This window comes from Loxodonta africana, chromosome 4 (assembly GCF_030014295.1).
Source record: "Loxodonta africana isolate mLoxAfr1 chromosome 4, mLoxAfr1.hap2, whole genome shotgun sequence".
Taxonomy (NCBI): Eukaryota; Metazoa; Chordata; class Mammalia; order Proboscidea; family Elephantidae; genus Loxodonta; species Loxodonta africana.
The window spans coordinates 37,591,439-37,610,882 of NC_087345.1; the positions used below are offsets into that span (position 1 = coordinate 37,591,439).

General features: G+C 41.8%; 2 protein-coding genes across 5 annotated transcripts in view; one reads left to right on the plus strand and one right to left on the minus strand.

Annotated features, from left to right (window-relative positions):
- CEP83 (centrosomal protein 83) overlaps positions 1-12,297 on the plus strand; it is a 170,721-nt gene extending 158,424 nt beyond the window's left edge. For all 3 annotated transcript variants that reach the window (XM_023559732.2, XM_023559730.2, XM_003405263.4), the window contains one exon: positions 4-12,297. In XM_023559732.2, the coding sequence (XP_023415500.2) occupies positions 4-108 (105 nt within the window). In that variant the 3' untranslated portion in view covers positions 109-12,297. The remainder of the gene's footprint in view (positions 1-3) is intronic.
- PLXNC1 (plexin C1) overlaps positions 3,917-19,444 on the minus strand; it is a 171,759-nt gene continuing 156,231 nt past the window's right edge. For both annotated transcript variants that reach the window (XM_023559712.2, XM_003405262.4), the window contains 8 exons: positions 16,223-16,277; positions 12,971-13,002; positions 12,760-12,867; positions 11,289-11,452; positions 8,610-8,757; positions 5,405-5,545; positions 5,234-5,308; positions 3,917-4,028 (listed from right to left, as the gene is read on the minus strand). In XM_023559712.2, the coding sequence (XP_023415480.1) occupies positions 3,924-4,028; positions 5,234-5,308; positions 5,405-5,545; positions 8,610-8,757; positions 11,289-11,452; positions 12,760-12,867; positions 12,971-13,002; positions 16,223-16,277 (828 nt within the window). In that variant the 3' untranslated portion in view covers positions 3,917-3,923. The remainder of the gene's footprint in view (positions 4,029-5,233; positions 5,309-5,404; positions 5,546-8,609; positions 8,758-11,288; positions 11,453-12,759; positions 12,868-12,970; positions 13,003-16,222; positions 16,278-19,444) is intronic.

The window sequence follows — 19,444 nt, forward strand, 5'->3', positions numbered from 1 at the left end:
AAGGAGGAACAGCATCAAAGGGAACTCTCTTTACTGCGTAAAAGACTAGAAGAACTAGAAACAACACAAAGAAAACAACTAGAGGAACTTGGATCTCCTGGAGAATGATGTTCTTGGAGAAAAGGCAGAACAAAAGGGGCAAAATCAGTGACTCAATAAAGCTTGAAGTTTTAACATATGTGGCATTTAGATACTTTATTACCGTTTGCCAAAACACCTGAATGTACCTCAAGGAAAGGTACCAGCTGCATACTGTATTTCATGAGGTCTGGGATTTTAGGATACCAACGACCAACGAAGCATTAAAAGAAGCCATTTCAGAGATACTTAGATCATCTATTGACAATCCTTTGAGAATATTAAAAAAAAGAGTTAGGGAATCAAGTTTTAAAATTATTTTATTTTGTTGAACTTTCTGGCATTTTGCGTGAAATATGCCCATGCTGAATTCCCTCTTCCTTATCTCCAAGAGGCTTGGCAATAACAGGGTCTGCAAATACCTTCTGGTTTACTGTATATGAGTTATAAACCTCTAGTTCTTAAAAAAACATGACAATTTAAAAATCAGCATAAAAAATAAAACTTAAAGTTATCTATATATTCATTACAAAGGCTACGTTTTCTAAAACCTGTGTGCACATAATTTATTACAGAGCTTAATAAATATTTTTCTATCTATATTGTCTTGTGTTTAATTTCACTTTGACCATATGTATTGAGCAGTAGGAGCCCTGGTGGTGCAGTGATTAAGAGCTTAGCTGCTAACCAAAAGGTTGGCTGTTCAAATCTACCAGCCACTGCTTGGAAACCCTATAAGGCAGTTCTGCTCTGTCCTATACTGTCACTATGAGTTGGAACTGTCTCCTCAGCAACGGGTTTGGGTTTTTGGGGGTATTTACCAATGTGGCTCTCACTGAGTTTGGCTTTGTTGAGTTGGAATTAATAGAAAATAACAAAGTACAAATAATTAAATCCTGTGGCTGTATAAAAAGGGGGCCATCAGTTGTAAAACTTGAACCCAGCGTGTTTCCTGTAGAAGTATTGTTGGTATTTAATTTTGCTTTCCACTATTTTGAATCTAACCAAATAATTATAAACGTTTTATTTCTGCACATCCTTAAGTATGCCATCGTTTACTTTTTTTTCCACTGTGCACCCAGCAGCTTTTTATGTAACATCTTTTAGAGGAATTCTGCTGGAATAATTTCATGTCAACAAGGCACAGCTCAAGCCTGCCAAACTAAGTGGAATTTTCATTAACCAGAAGTCTTCATAATCAAAATCCAAGTTGATATTGGAGACCAGGAATGTAACTGAGCAGCCCTTAGCATCAGTTAACAAGAAACTAGGTTCAGACTTACTATCTAATATAGCTGCTTATTCACAGAGAGTATACAGTGACATCTTGTTCCTGAAAAACTATTAATTTACATGTAGCCACTTAGAATAAAAAAGCTACTATAGCTGGAAAAATGAAAAAAAGACAAAAAGAGTCCACGGTTACATCAAAATGTTTATTTTTGGATATAGACATTTAAAACATTCATCTCCAAGAACAGCTTCAATCAGGTATACAATAAGAAATAGACTTTAAATCCTAGTACGGAAAAGGTAACCGAATAAATTTTTAATTGCTGCTGTAGACACTAGTGTTAGAAAAAAAAGTTTATAAATGAATCGTTTTGCACCAAAAAAATAAGCAAAGAAACTTGAAAATAGATATTGTTTGCCATTTGTTTCTCTGGTTGCTGTTTAATATGGACCCAGTGACTGATTGTCTTCAGCACACATCTGATTTGGCCATTTTCTGCGTTTGGCTAATGTAATCCAAAGTGTGGATCTAGACAGTGCTTTTCACTGGAGGATTGACAAACACGCTACATACATTAGTGAATCTTCACGCCACCTCAGTGAGGTAGGTTAGAAATATTATACAGAAATCGAGGCACAAAGAGGTAAGTGACTTGCCCAAAGTTCCAAACAGCACAGTTCCTGGAAGAGCAGATAATTCTCCACACGGGACCTGCGTGCCAGAGGGCTGGACAGGGACACCCTCATCTGTAGCATTTAGTAAATACTGAGATAAAGCTGTAGCTGATCCTTTGAGTTTTCTGAGCATTTCTGTACCCTAAAGAAGGGGAAGTCTTTTGGGCAACTCTCCTACCCTTGGCTCTCAACTCTCCTACTGGTGTTCACTTATGAACTCCTTCACATCTTTCAAGACTGTGTAGCAGCCTTAGACGGGGCCAGACCTCACTCTGTAATACTTACAAGGAACTTATTTGGTAGTATTTTTGAGGTGTGTCCATTGGACAGACAATGGTCAAAAGTGATGGGGTTAGGAAGGTGCCTATCAGGGCAGTAACTGCTTCATTTCTGATCAGTTGGTTAAGGTGTCACCTCTCTCACTCTTTATTTACCAGATATCGAGGAGCAAAAAGAATTTCATTTATCTCAGATAAACTTTGTGTTTAAATCCTGACGTTACATACAGTGTTGGTCAATGATTTTAAGGAATGTGTGGTCAATGTTTTGCTTGCTATTTAAAAAAATGTATTTCCTAGATTGGGAATTTGGAGCACCAAGGGTAAAAGGTGCCATAAGAAAAGCTTGAGAGAGTTGCCAATTACGCTTGTTACTCCTTCTGGTTTAATAGAAGGAAAACACAGTGGTATTAAAATTGGTCATGAGCAGCAAAAATTCAGGAATAAAAAATCAGCAATAAAAAGACTACAGTATAACTGGAGAGGGAATTCTTTAAAAAGAAAGGCATGAATAAAATGGATATTTTTAATCCTTTCTCCTGTGAGGAATACTTTCAAAAAGTACATAGTAAGACTAAGATACCAAGTTGTATACTAATATTTTCAGGCCTTGGGCCTTATATATATTTATATATAATACTCCAGTGTGAACAGCAATTTCATGAAATGTAAAATGTATCTTTTTTTTTTTTAAATCACACACAAGTATTTATAACCACAGGGTTCACTTGAAATCTAAAGCAAGGAGGCACGAGCCTAGAAATGTCTGATTGGGAGAGTGAGCACTCTTCTACAGGCGGCTCTGATCAGAAGTTTTTAAACAGTATACGTAATCTACTAATGAGTTTTTTCCTTTAAACAATACCTAGTAGGCCCACTGTCAAATACATGCTGTATGAAAAAATAAAATAGAAAAAGAAAAAAAGGAATATAAGTTAGAACAGAGTGGCTAAAATGCGATTGCATTTAAAGAAAGCTACACACTCTCCTTGCTTTAGAGCTCCTTGGTGAAATGCAGGTGAGTTTGATGGAGTGCAGTTGGTGACCACTGAAAAACACGAGCCCTTTCAACAATGTTGCAACACTGTTAGTTTTTGGTTTAAAAACACACACACACACTCACGAATGCTAAGTGTACACACTACCAAATTCTGCGGTCAGCTTTTCCAAGAACTACCGGGGAAAGTTTCAATGCTGCAAATCCTCGAGGTTGCCCTCACACCCCCACTTGTTTCCAAATGACTCATTTCACATTTTGTGTTGAGCACTGGCAGTGTCCCTTTTCTGCAGAGGTGCAGTGTAGTCACAAGTGCTACTTAGCTGTAGTTTTCAAACAAAACCACTTACATATTATTGTGCTTAAGTGGAGGCTGTAGTTATAATACTGACGCTTGCTTACTGGCCCTGTGTTCTCTGTAAACAAGGAGACTGTTTGCAACAACCACTTCAACTCTATTTACAGAAGGGTTCCCTCAGGCACAATGTTTGGTCTGCTTTCTGAAAGCTGTGCGTGTACCTGGGTCTGTTACACAAAGACCGTGCTCAAAGTGGAACTTATGTGCAAACTTAAAAAATTAACGAGACAGAGTAGCTCAAGCAGCCATTTTGCTCCCAAGTCGTCTGATGAACTCTGCCAGATTAAGCCAGGCCCCAGAGTGCTTACATCCACTTGCATTTCTTCTTTTCATCAAATAAGACTTTTACATGCAAGAGTTGTTTCTGAGCTTCTTCCAGCCCTCGTTCTCTTTCTAGTTTATTTAGAATCTGTTGACAATTAGAACAGTTATTTTAGATATTGCGGTTTTAGCATTAAACGGGTTTGTTTCTTTATGTTTTCTTATTTTTTTTTTATTTATTTTTTTGCACTCCTGATGCTGTGAGTGGTAAAATCTGTATGAAACAGATGCCAGCATTTTCTCCAATCATTTACATACTCACTTTGCAAGTTGTTTTGCTAAGTCATTATCACAGGATCAACAACACTTTGGCTTAAAATAGAAGCTCACAAGAAATACCAACTATCTGCTTAAACAAATATGGGGCCAGACTTCAAGGCCCTGCTTTATGCATTATGTCATAGCCATTCCAAGCACAGCAAGCATTTCTGGGCAGCCAGCATGCAGGCAAGTAGTCTTCAATGCAGCAGGCAGGGGCATCCTGGTAAGAGATGAATACTTCCCTCCCCTCCTCCCCTCCTCCCGCCCATCCTGTGCAGTGTCGTCCCTCCTCTCCCCTACCCTCCCCAGTGCTTCCCTTCTCACCCCTAACCCCTGGAAAGAGGGATGCTTATCATGTTGAAGGAACTCATTGCCTCTACCCTACCTTAGCGCTTCACTTGATCTTCAAGTAGCAAATGGAATGGGTGAGCTATTCTCACCATTGACATGGATAGCCTGTCCCAGCATGACTGAGTGGGGGGAATCAGGGAAGGGGGGGATTAACATATATTTGGAAACAGCGCATCTGATGAATGTGTCTGTGTGAATTCCCAAAGAAAAAAATCCAGATTTAGGAGAATTAATCATAAAGGAGAATGGTTTATTGAAATAGTTTCTTAAGTCAGAAATATGGCATAGTTGTTCATATAGCTATTGAATACAGAATCTAGGTGGTTTCACAAGCTTAGCTTTCTTTTTAGCAAATTACAATCCAGCATAAGCTGGCCCCATTTAATAGGACCACTGCTTACTCATCAAGTTATTTGGAGTCAGTGTGGCTGTAGGCCACATGAACTCAAATGTAGATTCAGGCTAGTCCAAAAGTAGGCAGCACGATGAAACTCGGAGGGGCAGCCAGGTGCAGGGTCTGGCTTGGTGCCAGGATCCCCCATCTCGGACAGGCTTCCTGGCCTCCTTTTCTGGCCATTTGGGATGCCAGAACTGTCCTGAGACCCATAGAGTGCTATACCCAAATCTTTGTCACTGATACATAAGTTAAAAAAAAAAAATTGTTTTAATTTAAAATCTTACCTCATCAAAATACTTGACGATGTATTTGTAGATTTCTGTCAAGGCCACTTCTTCATTAAATTCATTCTCATGTTTCTTAAATAAAAAAAAGGCTTGGTGAGAAATTCTGAATTTTTTTTTTTTTTTAAAGAAGTAACCAAATGGAAGTTAACATCTGTCTTCTAATGATACCTTAGATTCCTGAGTTAAGAATTCTTCCATTTCTGAAGATGACAATGGAGGCAAATCCCTGATTGCTTTGTAGTAAGATTTTACTTCCTCTTTATAGGTTGGGATATCCTTGGCATAGAGAAGTTTATTAGTTGGTGCTTCCTGGAAAAAAGCAACCATGGCAGAAAGAGTGAAAAAACCAAGGGAATTTATAACAGTACAATGTGTCTGAACCTCCACCACCAGTATTATCTCCTGGCTTCGTGCAGTAGGCCTTAATCAATGTTGTTGACTGAATGACTGACTGCCATCTATAGAGTTCTGGTGACTCACTGTTACTTTCAGGCAGATTAAATGCTAATATATTCTGCCTTCCTCTCATAAAAGAACTGAAATTATTATTTTTGCATGATTTTGAGTTACTGTAACAATGGAACTTATTTCAATCATAGTTCATTACTAATGGTTGTAAAAAGCCTGAATTAAAACATTTTTCTCTCATCCTCGCCCACCAGTGAATTTTGGCATTTACAAAAGACTTGATTGTAGATCTGATCGAGCCCTTTATATAACCACGAAACTGGCAACTAATTGGCAGTGGCAGATTTTTCTGCTCGTGCCTTTTGTTTCATTAGATTATAAAGATCTTCCAGTTACCTCAAGGAAACACATGGTCATTAGTGTTGGTGGCTCTGGTGTCTGATTTTGCATAGGTCCCTGCGCAGTTTGAATGTTTTTTATGTAACTATAACAATGATAATATTAAAAAATAATAAAATAAGTGAAAATTTAAATAATCATTATTTGTCACACAATTAAAAAAATTCTACTCAGGAAAGATGGGTGACATGATGATATGGCTGATGTCCTACTACATTTCAAAGAATATCTGAAGCTGAACCAGTAATTTGATGCATCGTTCCAAATGATGCCTAGACTGAGATATTACTGAAATATTTTTACTTGTCAAGTTTAAGTAGAACCCACAGATCATGGGATCATTCATTCAGTAAACATTCAGCCAGGCACTATGGTTGGCATTGGGTATATAAAGATGAAAGAGACCAGTACCTGACCTTAAGAAGATTATAATCTAGTTGGGAAGACAAACTTACACACAGCTTAGTACAAGTGGGGAAACCCTGGTGGCGTAGCGGTTAAGTGCTACGGCTGCTAACCAGCAGTTTGAATCTACCAGGTGCTCCTTGGAAACTTTATGGGGCGTTCTACCCTGTCCTATAGGGTTGCTATGAGTCGGAATTGACTCAGCAACAACGGGTTAGTATAAGTGATTAGTAAGTAGGAGGGAGGGTGCAGAGTAAAGACTGTAGAGGTGAATCAAGTCTGCTACATTGTGTGATTTTAGGCAAGATTTGTAACACCGATGGCAGTGGATTTGGTCATCTCTCAGAACATCAACTTCCTTAACCCCATGGCATAGTGGTTAAGTGCTACGGCTGCTAACCTAAAGGTCGGCAGTTCAAATCCGCCAGGTGTTCCTTGGAAACTATGGGGCAGTTCTACTCTGTCCTATAGGGTTGCTATGAGTCCCAATCGACTCAACAGCAACGGGTTTGGTTTTGGTTTTTCGGTGTACCTTATATGGTTATATATAAGGTATATAACTTACCTTATATGGTTCTTGTGAAGATTAATTGAAATATACCAAGAACACAGGAAGTAATTAATAAACAACCATTTTTACTATGAAAAAATAAACATTTAAGTGTCTTTCACTGTGTGGGTGCTAAGAACTTTGTTAGTCAAATGACTAAAGTATTGTGGGAAATAGATCAGGGGAAGGTTCAAAGCATGTGTATTTAAGCTGATCTGAGCCTCGTACCAGTTTCTGGTACCCATTTGGAAATCATGTTTGTTGGATGAATGAATGAGTAGTATTTACTAGACAGAGTAGTTGTGAGACAAGAGGGGATTAGCAAAGGGGTGTGAAAACAAGTTCATAGTGTGTTTGGGAAAAGTAAACTGTAGCATAGAGAGCATGTGAAGTGTGCCAGAAAATTAGGAAGTTGGAAAAGAGACCCGAAGGCCAATCAAGAAGGGCCAGGTGGTACTGCGAAGATTGTTATCTGGTAGGTAATGGGAAGTATTTAAAATTTTTTCAGCAGGAAACTGACAAGATCAGGTTTATGTTCTAGATCACCTGAGATACCCGTTACCGGTTGCTGTTGAGTCAATTCTGACTCATAGCGACCCTATATACAGTGAAAAGGAAAAGGCTGGGGGGTGGGGTAGACAGCAGGGGCAAGGACAGCGGTCAGGAAGTGATTATTACCCCAGTGGAGAAGGGATGGCAGGATGAGGCAGACGGAATAAAAGGAAAGAACAGAGACATTCTGGAGACAGAAGTGAGTGGTAACCAACAGACTGGGGGAAAGGCTGGGGGAAGAGATGAAGAAGAAGGAGTCGAAGGCCAAGGATTCTACCTTGAGAGACTAGGCAATCCTCTAGAAGACAAAAGTAAAAACAGGTTTATTCTGTAGGAATAGTGGTGATAGAGTTTAGATTTAGGCTAGGAGTCTGGGGTGCTTATAAAACATCAATCACTGTTCATCCCAGGCACTCTTAAAATCCTCTACCAAAGAGCCACAGTTCAGCGTTAAAAGATTTTCTGAAATGCACTAGGTACAGATATTATTCCGTTTAATGTATTTCGGAGTACTTCACATAAGACCAAAACACCGCTTTCAAAGTTTGCTCTGTATTTTTATCCTGCTTTGTTTTCTTTTTTTGTTTGTTTGTTTTCTTGGGGCTTTTGATCAGCTAGGAAAACAATATGCATGTTTTGATTATAAACTGACAAACCAATAGCGATACAAATCTCAGGCAAGATTTTCTTCCCCGTAAGCAATTTGTCATATTCAAATAGAGACTCTTTTATGTATATTCAGATGGAACTAATTTAGGCAAATTTCAATAGTTTTACACTTTGGGCTAATGTTTTATCAGTGTCACAGCAGAGTTCTGCAATAGGCTGGAGCTAATCTAATATTTCAGCTTTCCCTTAAAAAAGATACTAGATTACAAACAGAAATAAAGGAGACAGATTTTGGAGCAAAGTGAATGTACAGTGACTATCATTGGCTATTTTCAGCCGGTGTGGTTTAAGCCAATCGTTTATTATTTTTGACAGAGTTGATTTACAAGAAACAGAGAGTGCTTCAAATTCACAGGAGGACATTCAAGAAATACTACAGCGGAGCCCTACCTTCCCTAGTTGCTGCTCCGTGAGAGAAAACGCATCCATGAACGCCTGGGCAATCACTGACAAACAGCCGTCTATGTGTGGCGTCTTCTTAATGTCAAAGACAAACTGAGGGTTCTTCAGGATGTTTACCCAGAAGCGAAGAGGAAGGCTGTTCAAAAGGAGAGAAATCTCTTTCAAATAGGGCCATTCATATGAGGCCAATGTTCTGTGTATCACAGTTTGTAAACGGGCATTTTTGTCCTTGTAATCGAAGTATACAAGTCTGCTTTGGCACACGTATCAAGCAACAGAGGGCAGCATGACTGAGAAAGAACAAGAAAGGGTTAAACTGACAGGGCTACTGAGAGGAAGGACTAGAGGAGGATAAGTCTGAAAGGGGATGAGAATTTTCTCCAGATAGTTCTTGATAATATCAGACGATGGTTACCAATGAGAACATCTCATACTCAGAGCTCTAGAATTAGACCTCTACTCACCCCCTCTAAGTGCTACCCACCTACTGCCTTCCAGTTGATTCAGACTCATAGTGACCCCACAGGGTTTCCAACGCTGTAAATCTCTACAGAAGCAGACTGCCACATCTTTTCCCCATGGAGCCCCTTGTGGTTTCAAACCACCAACCTTTCAGTTAGCAGCTGATTGCTTTAACCACTGCGCCACCAGGGCTCCTAAGTGCTACATCCTGATCTAAGCTATAACCGTCTCTTACCCAGATTATAATCCCCAGCTCCTGACAGTTTATTCTCTACACAACTACCAGTGATCTTTTAACAACGAATCAGATCACGTCTCTCCTCTGCTCCAAATCCTATACGTTTCCATCTCCTTGCAGGTAAAAACACTACATGGTCTGGCCCAGTGCATCCATCTCCTACTACTTTCCATCTCACTCATTCCAACTAAAGTGGCCTCCTCACTGTTCTTCAAGAACGCCAGGCAAGCTCCTGACTCAGGACTTTTCTCTTGTTGCCTCTCTTCCTGAAACTCTCTTGCCTGAGATGGTCTCACAGTTTGCACCCTCACCTGTCACCTCTTTCAAAACCTGGCTCAAATGGCATCATCTCAGTGAAGCCTTCTCTATCCAATCTATCCTGACCCTCTTTATTCTCCTTTCCCACTTTCTCCATTGCACTGATAACCCTCTCATATACTACACCTGTTTTATTTATTGTCTTGTCTTCACCATTAGAATGTAAACTCCATGAGGACATGAATTTTTGCCTGTTTTATTCACTACTCTATCTCCAGCACAGTCCCTGAGTGAAGCAAATGGTTAACACACTCAGCTGCTAACTGAAAGGTCAGAAGTTAAAGCCCACCTGGAGGTACCTTGGAAGAAAGGCCTGGTAATCTACTTTTGAAAAATCAGCCATTGAAAACCCTACGGAGCACGGTTCTACTCTGACACCTTTAGGTCACCATGAGTTGAAATTGACTGGACAGAAACTAGTTTTTATCTCTAGCACCTATAACAGTGCTTGACACACAGTACGTGCTTGAATAAATATTTGAATAGAAACTTGAGAACTGTTCAAAGTCTAACTCTGGCCTCTACCATATGGCTGCTGGGTCTCCCAATAAATAGCCTAAAGGCACTTTCAGCTCTACTGTCCTGGCTGCTGCCCCTGCTCAGATGCCACGTCTCCATGGTGCAGTGGTGGGCTGTAGCACCCAAGCTTGATGTGGGCGTAGCACGGCAGGAGGATAAAAGGCTAGAACACAGGAAGGGAGTGGAGCAGAGAGGCCGGCTAGATCCGGATTAAATGGGAGAAGCTCAGACCTAGATTCTGGAACTTCAGTTTTTAGTACTTGCTTAAAATGGTCTGGCTAACTTCAGTGCTTAGAAGGCTTGAGCTGGGACTGAGAAGTTGTTCATCATAACTCTGAGTCTTACTCAGCTCATGCACAAAGTATGTTAAATAAAGGTAATGAGCTATATTTCTTTATTGCGGAAACATTTCGAATAAATCTAGATTCCTTAGCTCTGCTTGAGGTAAAATGTTAATAAAACAAAGCAAACCTTTGGTTAGTTCTCCTGGCATTTGAGTACTGTATTTGATAAGGCTGAAGCAGACATTTCTACACAGATTCAGAATGTAGCCAAACAGAGCTCCTGAAAGGAAGGGAGTGAACCCAAGCGAAGATTGGAGATAGGCCTGGTTGGGCTTGAGCATGCACTAAGAAGACAGTTTGGAAATGGCAAAGTGACTGATTCTTTCACGGACAAATAAAAGAGCCTTCTCTAAGGAAAACATTGTATGAGGAATCCCACAAAATATTAATTTCTCATCCTTCTGGTCAAGCTAAACTTGTGTTAACAGTTTAGACAGTCTTTTTCATACATTAAGGACACTAGATTTTGTTTATTTAAACCTAAAGAATAGAATTCACAGCATAGAAGTGGTTTTATTTATTGTTTAAAAATAGTAACAAATGGGGAGGGAGGGGAAGGGAAATCAATAACTAGACAGTAGACAAGGATCAACTTCGGTGAAGTAAAGAACAAAGAGGAAAAAAAAATAGTAACAGAGCAAGAAACTATTTTGACATGATAGTTCACCAAGCACAAAGATTCTGAGACAGGGATAAAAGAATCCTCCTAACTCTCTTTGACCTCAATTTTAGTTAAGATTCTGTCCTAGATTCTTGAAAACAGTCAGTAATCGCCTACATTCCCACCTGTTTGTTTTCCAAATATGTACAACATCAGGGTCTGTGATTTTCTTGTTTTCAGCCTGGGCATCCAAAAAGTCAAAAAAGTATTTTATAGCAAATGGAGCTCTGCTGTTGGGCAAACTCCAAATGCTTCTAAAAAGTTTTTCAAGCACAGAATGAATTGCCACCTGAAAGAGAGAAAACAGTGGATTCATGAGATTAATTTGTATATATGTGCATATATGTGCATGTGTATCGTAGCAGTTTTGAAAACATGATAGAAAATGAAATCCAAGTTTTGAGACTCTGACGTGCAAAACAGAGAAAAGCTGAAGAGAAAATAACTAAAATTGTCAAACGAGGCCAACACTCACAGTATGGGACAAAGGTCCTGGAAATCCATGGCCAAAATTATAAATTTGTTTCATAAGCTTCTTGCTGATAACAAGATTGTTTGGTCAACAGGGAGGGTATCTTAGAAATCTCCAGCAGTTGAAATGTCAGTTGTAGGGCTGTATACCGACACCAAGGAGCCATGGATGTTTGGCTTTTATTAGTTATGTTCAGCTTGGAAAAACTCACGTGATGTTGTTCTCTTCCCAGAATTTTTCCTGTTGCACATATTTCCATGACTGGGTTTAAGGTGGCCTTTCCAAAGCATTTGAGTGTTTACAAAAACCAAATAGGCAGAGCTCCATGGGACAGCTGAGAAAACCAAGAGGCGCTGTCTGTCCTCTGCTCACTAAACAGATCTACTAAGCTCTAAGCGGATTCCCTCCTGTAATCTGAAGAAGTATGCCCAGCAGGTTACCGGGGCCAGGTGAAGATAATAGCATTTATATTGCTAGTCGTTTCAGGAAAAAAAAAAGGACCACCACAGATTTCTGTTAATCCTCCCAAAAGCCAGATAACAAAAAATTGGCTCCTGACTTGGTATTCCACTGGCTTTCACATCTGACTTTTTTATATGTGAACAGAATTCTTAATTTTAAAATGAAAAAAAAAAAAAACAGTAAGATTTACTAGATTTATAGTCACTGACCCCCCCTTCCTTTTATTTGCAATTCAGAAAGTTTTATTGCTCATCGATAATAACAAGTAAACAAAAAGGAATAATTACGCCATCAACCTAAAAAATAACAATAGGGAAACGGTGGGTAAAGGGACTGGGAACAATATTAAGCCCCTGACTGAAGACGCTATAGCAGAAATTTGTAAAGTGCTGTTATCTTTGCCGTTTATATATAGAGAGAGTCGGAATCGACTTGACGGCACTGGTTTTTATATATATATATATATATATATATATATATATATATATATATATATATATAAAAGAAAGCGGGTAGGAAGTGTTAACAATTTAAACTTTCATTTTGCTTTGCTAGAAGGCACAAGGGATTTGTAACATTTTCACACTTCAGCGGAAATGAAGTCAAACACATCATACACCCCCAAGGTAGCCGTAAGAGTGCCCCCAGAACAGTAAGTGTACCTTGGTCGACAGCAGCTTTGTCAGATACATTTCTTTGACTTTGAACTTGTGCTTCCCTCGATGTCTCTTTCCTTGTACATCTTGGAACGCTTCTGAGTCTGGTAAAATCTAAAGGGAAGACAGGGAGTAGAAGCGTTACTCAAGGAGACGGTTCACGCTACAGAAGGCCTGCCATTCAGCAGCCAGCGAGCACAAGAAAACCTGAACTCACCAAATGGCAGTGCTCCTCCGAGTATTCCACGTCTGAATGCCAGAGAGACAGGGAGAGAAAACAGTCCATTAGAAAAACAACCACGGGCTAATTGGCTATCTCATAAAATGCCCCATTTGTACTATAAACCGAAGAGGTTACCTAAGCTCTTTATAGCTACATTTTTTTTTCACCCCCTGCTGTATCTTAAGATCTGAAGAACTAAATGGAGACAGTATGAGCCAGAGATTGAAGTGGGAAGCACGTTCCCTGTCCTTGGAAGTGTTGAAAAAGAGGCTAAAACTTGGTGAGGATGGGGTCGAAGAGATTCAAGTCTCATTGACTTAACAAATATTTATGGAGCACCTGCTATGTGCCAATGGCTACCAGGCATATAAAAAAAAAAAAAAATGAATTAAAAAAGACCTAGGTCTTGTCTTTCTGGGGGCAGTGGTGGTTCAGCGGTAAAATTCTTGCCTTCCATGCAGGAGATTCAGGTTTGATTCCTGACCAGTGCACTTCATGTTCAGCTGCCACCCGTCTGTCAGGGGAGGCTTGTGTGTCATGTGATGCTGAACAGGTCTCAGCAAAGCTTCCAGACTAAGACAGACTAGCAAGAAAGGCCTGGTGATCTACTTCTGAAAAATCAGTCAAGGAAAACTGTGGATCAGGGTGGTCTGACCTGCAACCGATCATAGGGATGGCACAGGACCAGGCAGCGTTTTGTTCCGTTGTGCCGTGGAGGCCGATGCCACAACAGCAAACAATAACAACTACCACAGTTCCTGCCCTGATGGAATTTACATTCTAGCGAATGAGAGACATCAAACTACAAATTACACAATTAATTATTTCATTGAAACTGGGATCAGGACCATGAAGGAGAATTATACGCTAAGAGAATACCTAGGATCTGACCTAGTCTGGGATGTTTCAGGAAGGCATTTTTGAGCTGACCGAAATGAATGGATAGAGTTAGGCACAGGGAGGAAGGGAAATAAGAAGTGCAAAGGTCTTAAGGTGGGAAGGATCACAACCCCTTTTAAGATCTGAAAGAAATGTGAGGAGGTAGAGCTCTCGGGGTGAATGTGAAAGTGGCACAAGGTGAGGAAACTCTTGGAAGAAAATTGACTGTTAAGGGTAAACGGAGGGATAAGAGAGAAGATAAGAGAGACTAGACTATTCTGGAACACCAATGGGAATGATGCAGTAGAGAGGAGGGAAAGAAAGTACAGGTGGGAGAAGAGATTACTGATGATGTAAGAACGCTCGGAGGGTCTGATCCACAACTGATCACAAGGATGATGCAGGACCAGGCTGTATTTCCTTCCATTGTGCATGGGGTCACCATGAGTCGAGGGTCGACTCCACGGCAGCTAACAAGAAGAATGCTCAGCAGATCAGAAGGACTGTGGGATTCAGAGCATAGGCAGGGAGACTAGCTCTGGATGGAAGGAAGGACAGTTTTGAGAATGTCAGGGGAAGCAAAGAGGATGAAATGGGGCAAATGCAGACAGGTTGGAAGGTTAGCGATGGAGGTTGAGGGAGTTCTGATTTCTTTTTTTCTTTTCCGTGTGAAGTGGAGGGTGAAGTCGTCTACTGAAAGTCAGGGAAGCTGTGCGGGTCAGACCTTTGAGGAAAGGAAGGAGACACTGTGGAGAACACAGCGTGAGCTGCTTAGAGAAACTCACTAGGACTGGGCTGTGTTGAGGGACTAGGTCAAGGCGAGCACCATCAACCTGTGGTGCCCCAACTGCCCTGTTGTGTGGTGCTGTGGCTGCTTGGCTGCAGGTCCAGGACAGGCCAATAGTTGGGTTCATCCAGGGCTGGGGTTTTAACAGAGAGGATGATGAAAGGACAGAGGGGCACAGGACTGGGAGTGTTGGCAGAATAGTGATCAAAATGATGGCTCTCAGCTGGATTAGAGGGCAGGGAAGACAGGGAGAGTCACTGGACAGGGAGGAAGCAGAGGCATTGGCTGACTGGAAGTCCCATGAAGAGATCCAAGCCCACAATTCTACTACTGGGTCCCCAACCATCAAACTCTTCAAAAGGCCCAACCTTTGAAGGCTCAATCTTTGAAACCTGAAAACACAGCTCTTGCACTTTTTACAACACAGGGACACCTTCTGCCTTATCCCAGAATGACAAGCCGCTCTCTGCAAGATGGCTGCTCCTTCATTATAGCCTGATGTGGTGATGGAAAGGTGGCATCTCCAAAGGCATGTCCTACAACCTACCAAATTATCCTCTATTTAATCAGAAGCCCTGCATTTCCTGTTTGCAGTGGCCAGGTGCTCGGATCCACCAAGCTGCTTTTAGCACTGAATCAGGAAGCCTCAACTCGGGCTGTGTGACAAAGAGCCTGTGGATGAGAGGGCCAGAACCCTGCAGACAGCTGAGCACTGATTGTCTTGGCTGGGGTTTCATTTCCCTGGAGACCAACCTGGAACAGGACCTCGGGACTTTCTTAAGGCACTGTCACAGGCTACTTTCCTGTCCCCAAGGCTATCAGGGTGGTAGATGAGTTTAGAGACCGGGCTTCTTGACTTTCCCATAAAACTCCCTCTTTAATTTGTCTGGGACATTAGGTGCCACAAAAGTTAACGAGCTCAGCTATTAACCAAAAGGTTGGAGGAATGAGTCCACCCAGAGACGCCTCAGAGGAAAGACCTGGCAATTTACCCCCGAAAAAATCAGCCATTGAAAACCCTATGGAGCACAGCTCTACTCTGACACACCTGGAATCGCCATGAGTCTGAGCCGACTCCCCAGCAACTGGTTTTCTGGTGTTAGATTATCTCTCTCCACATTCTGGGAAGTCTGCGAGTGCTATTGCTGCAGACGTGGCAGTCGCGTGGCTTCCTAAGTGGGTTTTCTTGTTTGTTCAGTGCTTGCGGGGCTGTGTGATTATCTGTACGCTTCCCTCTCAGTTTGCCAAGAGGATCCCCTCTGTCAGCCCCCATTCTACTGAGGAGCTGGAGGAGATAGTTACAAGGGCTGCGATTCTGCCCTGAGTTGAGGATTGCTAAGAGGGAGCAGCTTCCTCAGTGCTGAGCGGTCCCGACCAACCGTTGTTTACATTTTCCTTTCCTTCTTCTTGCAGGGCTCACAGTCTTAGCACCAGAAACAGATCCAAATGGCTCTTCTCCACTTTCAGAGAATTACATAGCAACAACTCAACTCACCTTTGTGGCAATCCATCTGAGAAAGGCAAAAACGGTAATTTACAAAGCTGAGAGAACAAAAGGTTAACAATATTATATGGGTTACCTGAAGTAAAATTTGCTATCTTCTTAAAGACTTTTATAGTGGATCCATTTGATATCTGAAAGCAAAGATAAAAAATACATGAGTTTTCAAATTTTAATGTCTTTCTCAACTGCTCCCAGGACTTAGATGGCTGGATGGATTGCACATTCTCTCACTGATTGAATCAAATATTTATCAGAATGACGTGGAGGCTGGGCTGTAACGATGAGACACTGTCTCTGCCCTCAAGGGGCTCATGGTCCAGGGAAGGAGAAAGCCAAGGCCAGGAGAGGGAGGGAGGTGAGCACTGAGAAGGTGGTAGCCCTGATGTCATGGGACCAATGGGCAGCCAGCCACCCCTGGATGACGGGAGGACTCAGCTGTGTTAGGACATACCCCAGTCTCTCAGAGGTCAAGAGAGGCCTGGGCCCATTTCATTTTTTGAGGTTCCTACTATATTAGGGGAGTCCCTGGGTGGTGCAAACGTTTAACACACTCAGCTGCTAATCCAAAGGTTGGAGATTTGAGTCTACCCAGAGGCACCATATAATAAAAGGAATAAAGTATTAATACATGCTACACATGGATGAGCCTCAAAAACATCACACTAAGTGAAAGAAGCCAGTCACAAAAGACCACATACCATAAAAAAAAAAAAAAAAATACCATACGATCCCATTAATATGAAATGTCCAGAATAGGCCAATTTATCCAGACAGAAAGTAGATTACCTGTTGCCTAAAACACGGGTTGGGGGAACGTAGAGCAACTGCTAATGAGCACAAGGTTTCTTTTGGGGATGATGAGAACGTTCTAACATTGGACAGTGGTGATGGTTCCACAACTCCGAATTTACCGAAAACTATTGAATTGTACAGAAACCCTGGTGGCATAGTGGTCACTTGGTCACGTAACCAAAAAAAAGGTCAGCAGTTCAAATCCACCAGGCGCTCCTTGGAAACTCTATGGGGCAGTTCTACTCTGTCCTATAGGGTCGCTATGAGTTGGAATCGACTCCATGGCAATGGGTTTGGGTTGTTTTTTTTTAAATTGAATTGTACTCTTCAAACAAGTGAACCTAATGGTATATAAACTATATCCCAATAACCAAAAGGTGTTTAAAAATTGCCATAGATTTGAAATGGACACACTTGACCAATAGGGTTAAGTGCTCTCACCTGAGGCCTTTCAGGAATATGGAGCCCAGGGCCAAATGGCAGTCCAGTACCCTCTTTCCACACCCTGATAAGACCAGTTGTTATTGAGTTGATTTGACTCATGGTGACCCCATGTGTGTCAGAGTAAAACTGTTCTCCAGAGGGTTTTCAAAGGCTGATATTTTGGAATTAGGTCACCAGGCCTTTCTTCTGAAGCACCTCTGGGTGGACTTGAACTTCTGACCTTTCAGTTAGCAGCCAAGTGTCTTAACCATTCTTTACCATCCAGGAACTCTCACGCCCTGATGGGCCCTGGGAAATAACTGGGTGAAGAAAATGCTGTTGTAGTTGCTAAAATACACAGAGCAGGCCTCATTCTTCTGGAAGCGTAGATTGTTCTCAGAGCTGGTCCACGAGAAGAGGAGGTAGGTCGGGAATACATGAATCTCCTCTTTCATTCTGGGATGTGGCTGGAGATAAACCCTGTCCTTTTTTGGAACATTATTTTTCCCTCCACTACAAGATTTTTCCCTCCACTGTAAAGCTCCAAGGCCATCTTGAATTCTCATACTAACTTGGAATTGGCCTTCCCTAGTTTGGAAAAGGGAGTCCCTGGGTGGTGCAAACAGTTAACACACTCAGCTGCTAACCAAAAGATTGGATGTTGGAGTCCATCCAGAGGCACCTTGGAAGAAAGGCCTGGCAATCTACTTCTGAAATATCAGCCACTGAAAACCCTATGGGAGCACAGTTCTACTCCAACACACATAGAGTCGTTATGAGTCAGAATCAACTCAATGGCAACTGGTTAAAATTTGGAAAAAAAAGAAACCTAGAATTTCTCTTATAACCTGTGCACGTTGGTTATCAGAATGTACACGCCTGCCTAGCAAGCACCAAAGGATTAAAGTCTAATCTCCTTCAGGTGGCACCCACAGAGGAAAAAACACAGAGCAAGAGGCAGCCTTGACAGGTCCCCAAGCACAGCTGTCCAGCCAGCTGTGCCCATCCAACCACTAAGTTTCAGCCAGAGGCCTCCATCTGGGGAGGGCGGGGGTCCAGGCAGGAGCTAGCTGGGGCCATCAGGCCTCTGCAAAGTGGGGATTCTTAACTCTTACTGAGCTCTTCGACTTTGCTCTTATGTCCAAATGTCCTCTCCCTTCCCCTTGAGACATTCATTGTTTCCTGGCTGCCGTTTCAGTTCTCCTCCATACTTGATGCAATTAAAGCAAGCGCTCTGTGCAGATACCCCCTTAGCAATACTCAGACACTGAGTTTATGAGAATATTTGAACATGGTTACAGAATTCCTCCCCATGAAGAGCTGCCTATACCCAGTTTCTAAGCCAATAAATATCTTTTTATAAAAGGAAGCTGGTGATTCATTCTGGGTAATTGTCAAAGAATGAATCCCAAATGGATCCCGTTGAGTGTTGAGCCAATACTCAGCTCCTGTCAGACGCTTTGTTTTGCCAAAAGCGAGCACCCTTACTCTATAATCACAAACACCACGGATGGGCCTTCCGATGGGGAGTGTTGCCAGAAGTTCAAATGTCTTTTCAAGAGCTGGCAGCAACTCACTGCTGGCGCTGTGCTCGAGCATTAAGATAGCATAAATGCAGCGTGCACCAAGGAGACTTTCCTCTGAAATTATCTCCCGGGAGCAAGTGTAAAAGCATTTTATTAGCGGATGAGTTGCTCGCGTGTGTGCGTTTGAGCATATTTCTAACTTCCACAGCTGTTCTAGGGCTGGGACGGTCCCCTCCCCCATGTGACACTTTCACACCATGCTAAAGACAGAAAAGTTGTTTATTTACAGATGTTTGTGGAGGGGAAGGTTTCCGTTTTCTATTTCCCACAAGCCAGCTGCTGCCAAGTTGAAGATAGAAAGTGCCACAGAATCCGAAGTGTTAAAAATATGACGCTGCCTGTTCCCTAGGAGGAGCTCCAAATGCTTTCCTAAGAGTGGCTCATTAATCGTCCCTCACTCCTGTGAGACTGGGAGCGTCCTCTGGGCCCCTGCTTTAGGGATGAAAACCAAATGAAATTAAAGCAAGATTAATGTCACTAGATGGACCTGCGGCGGG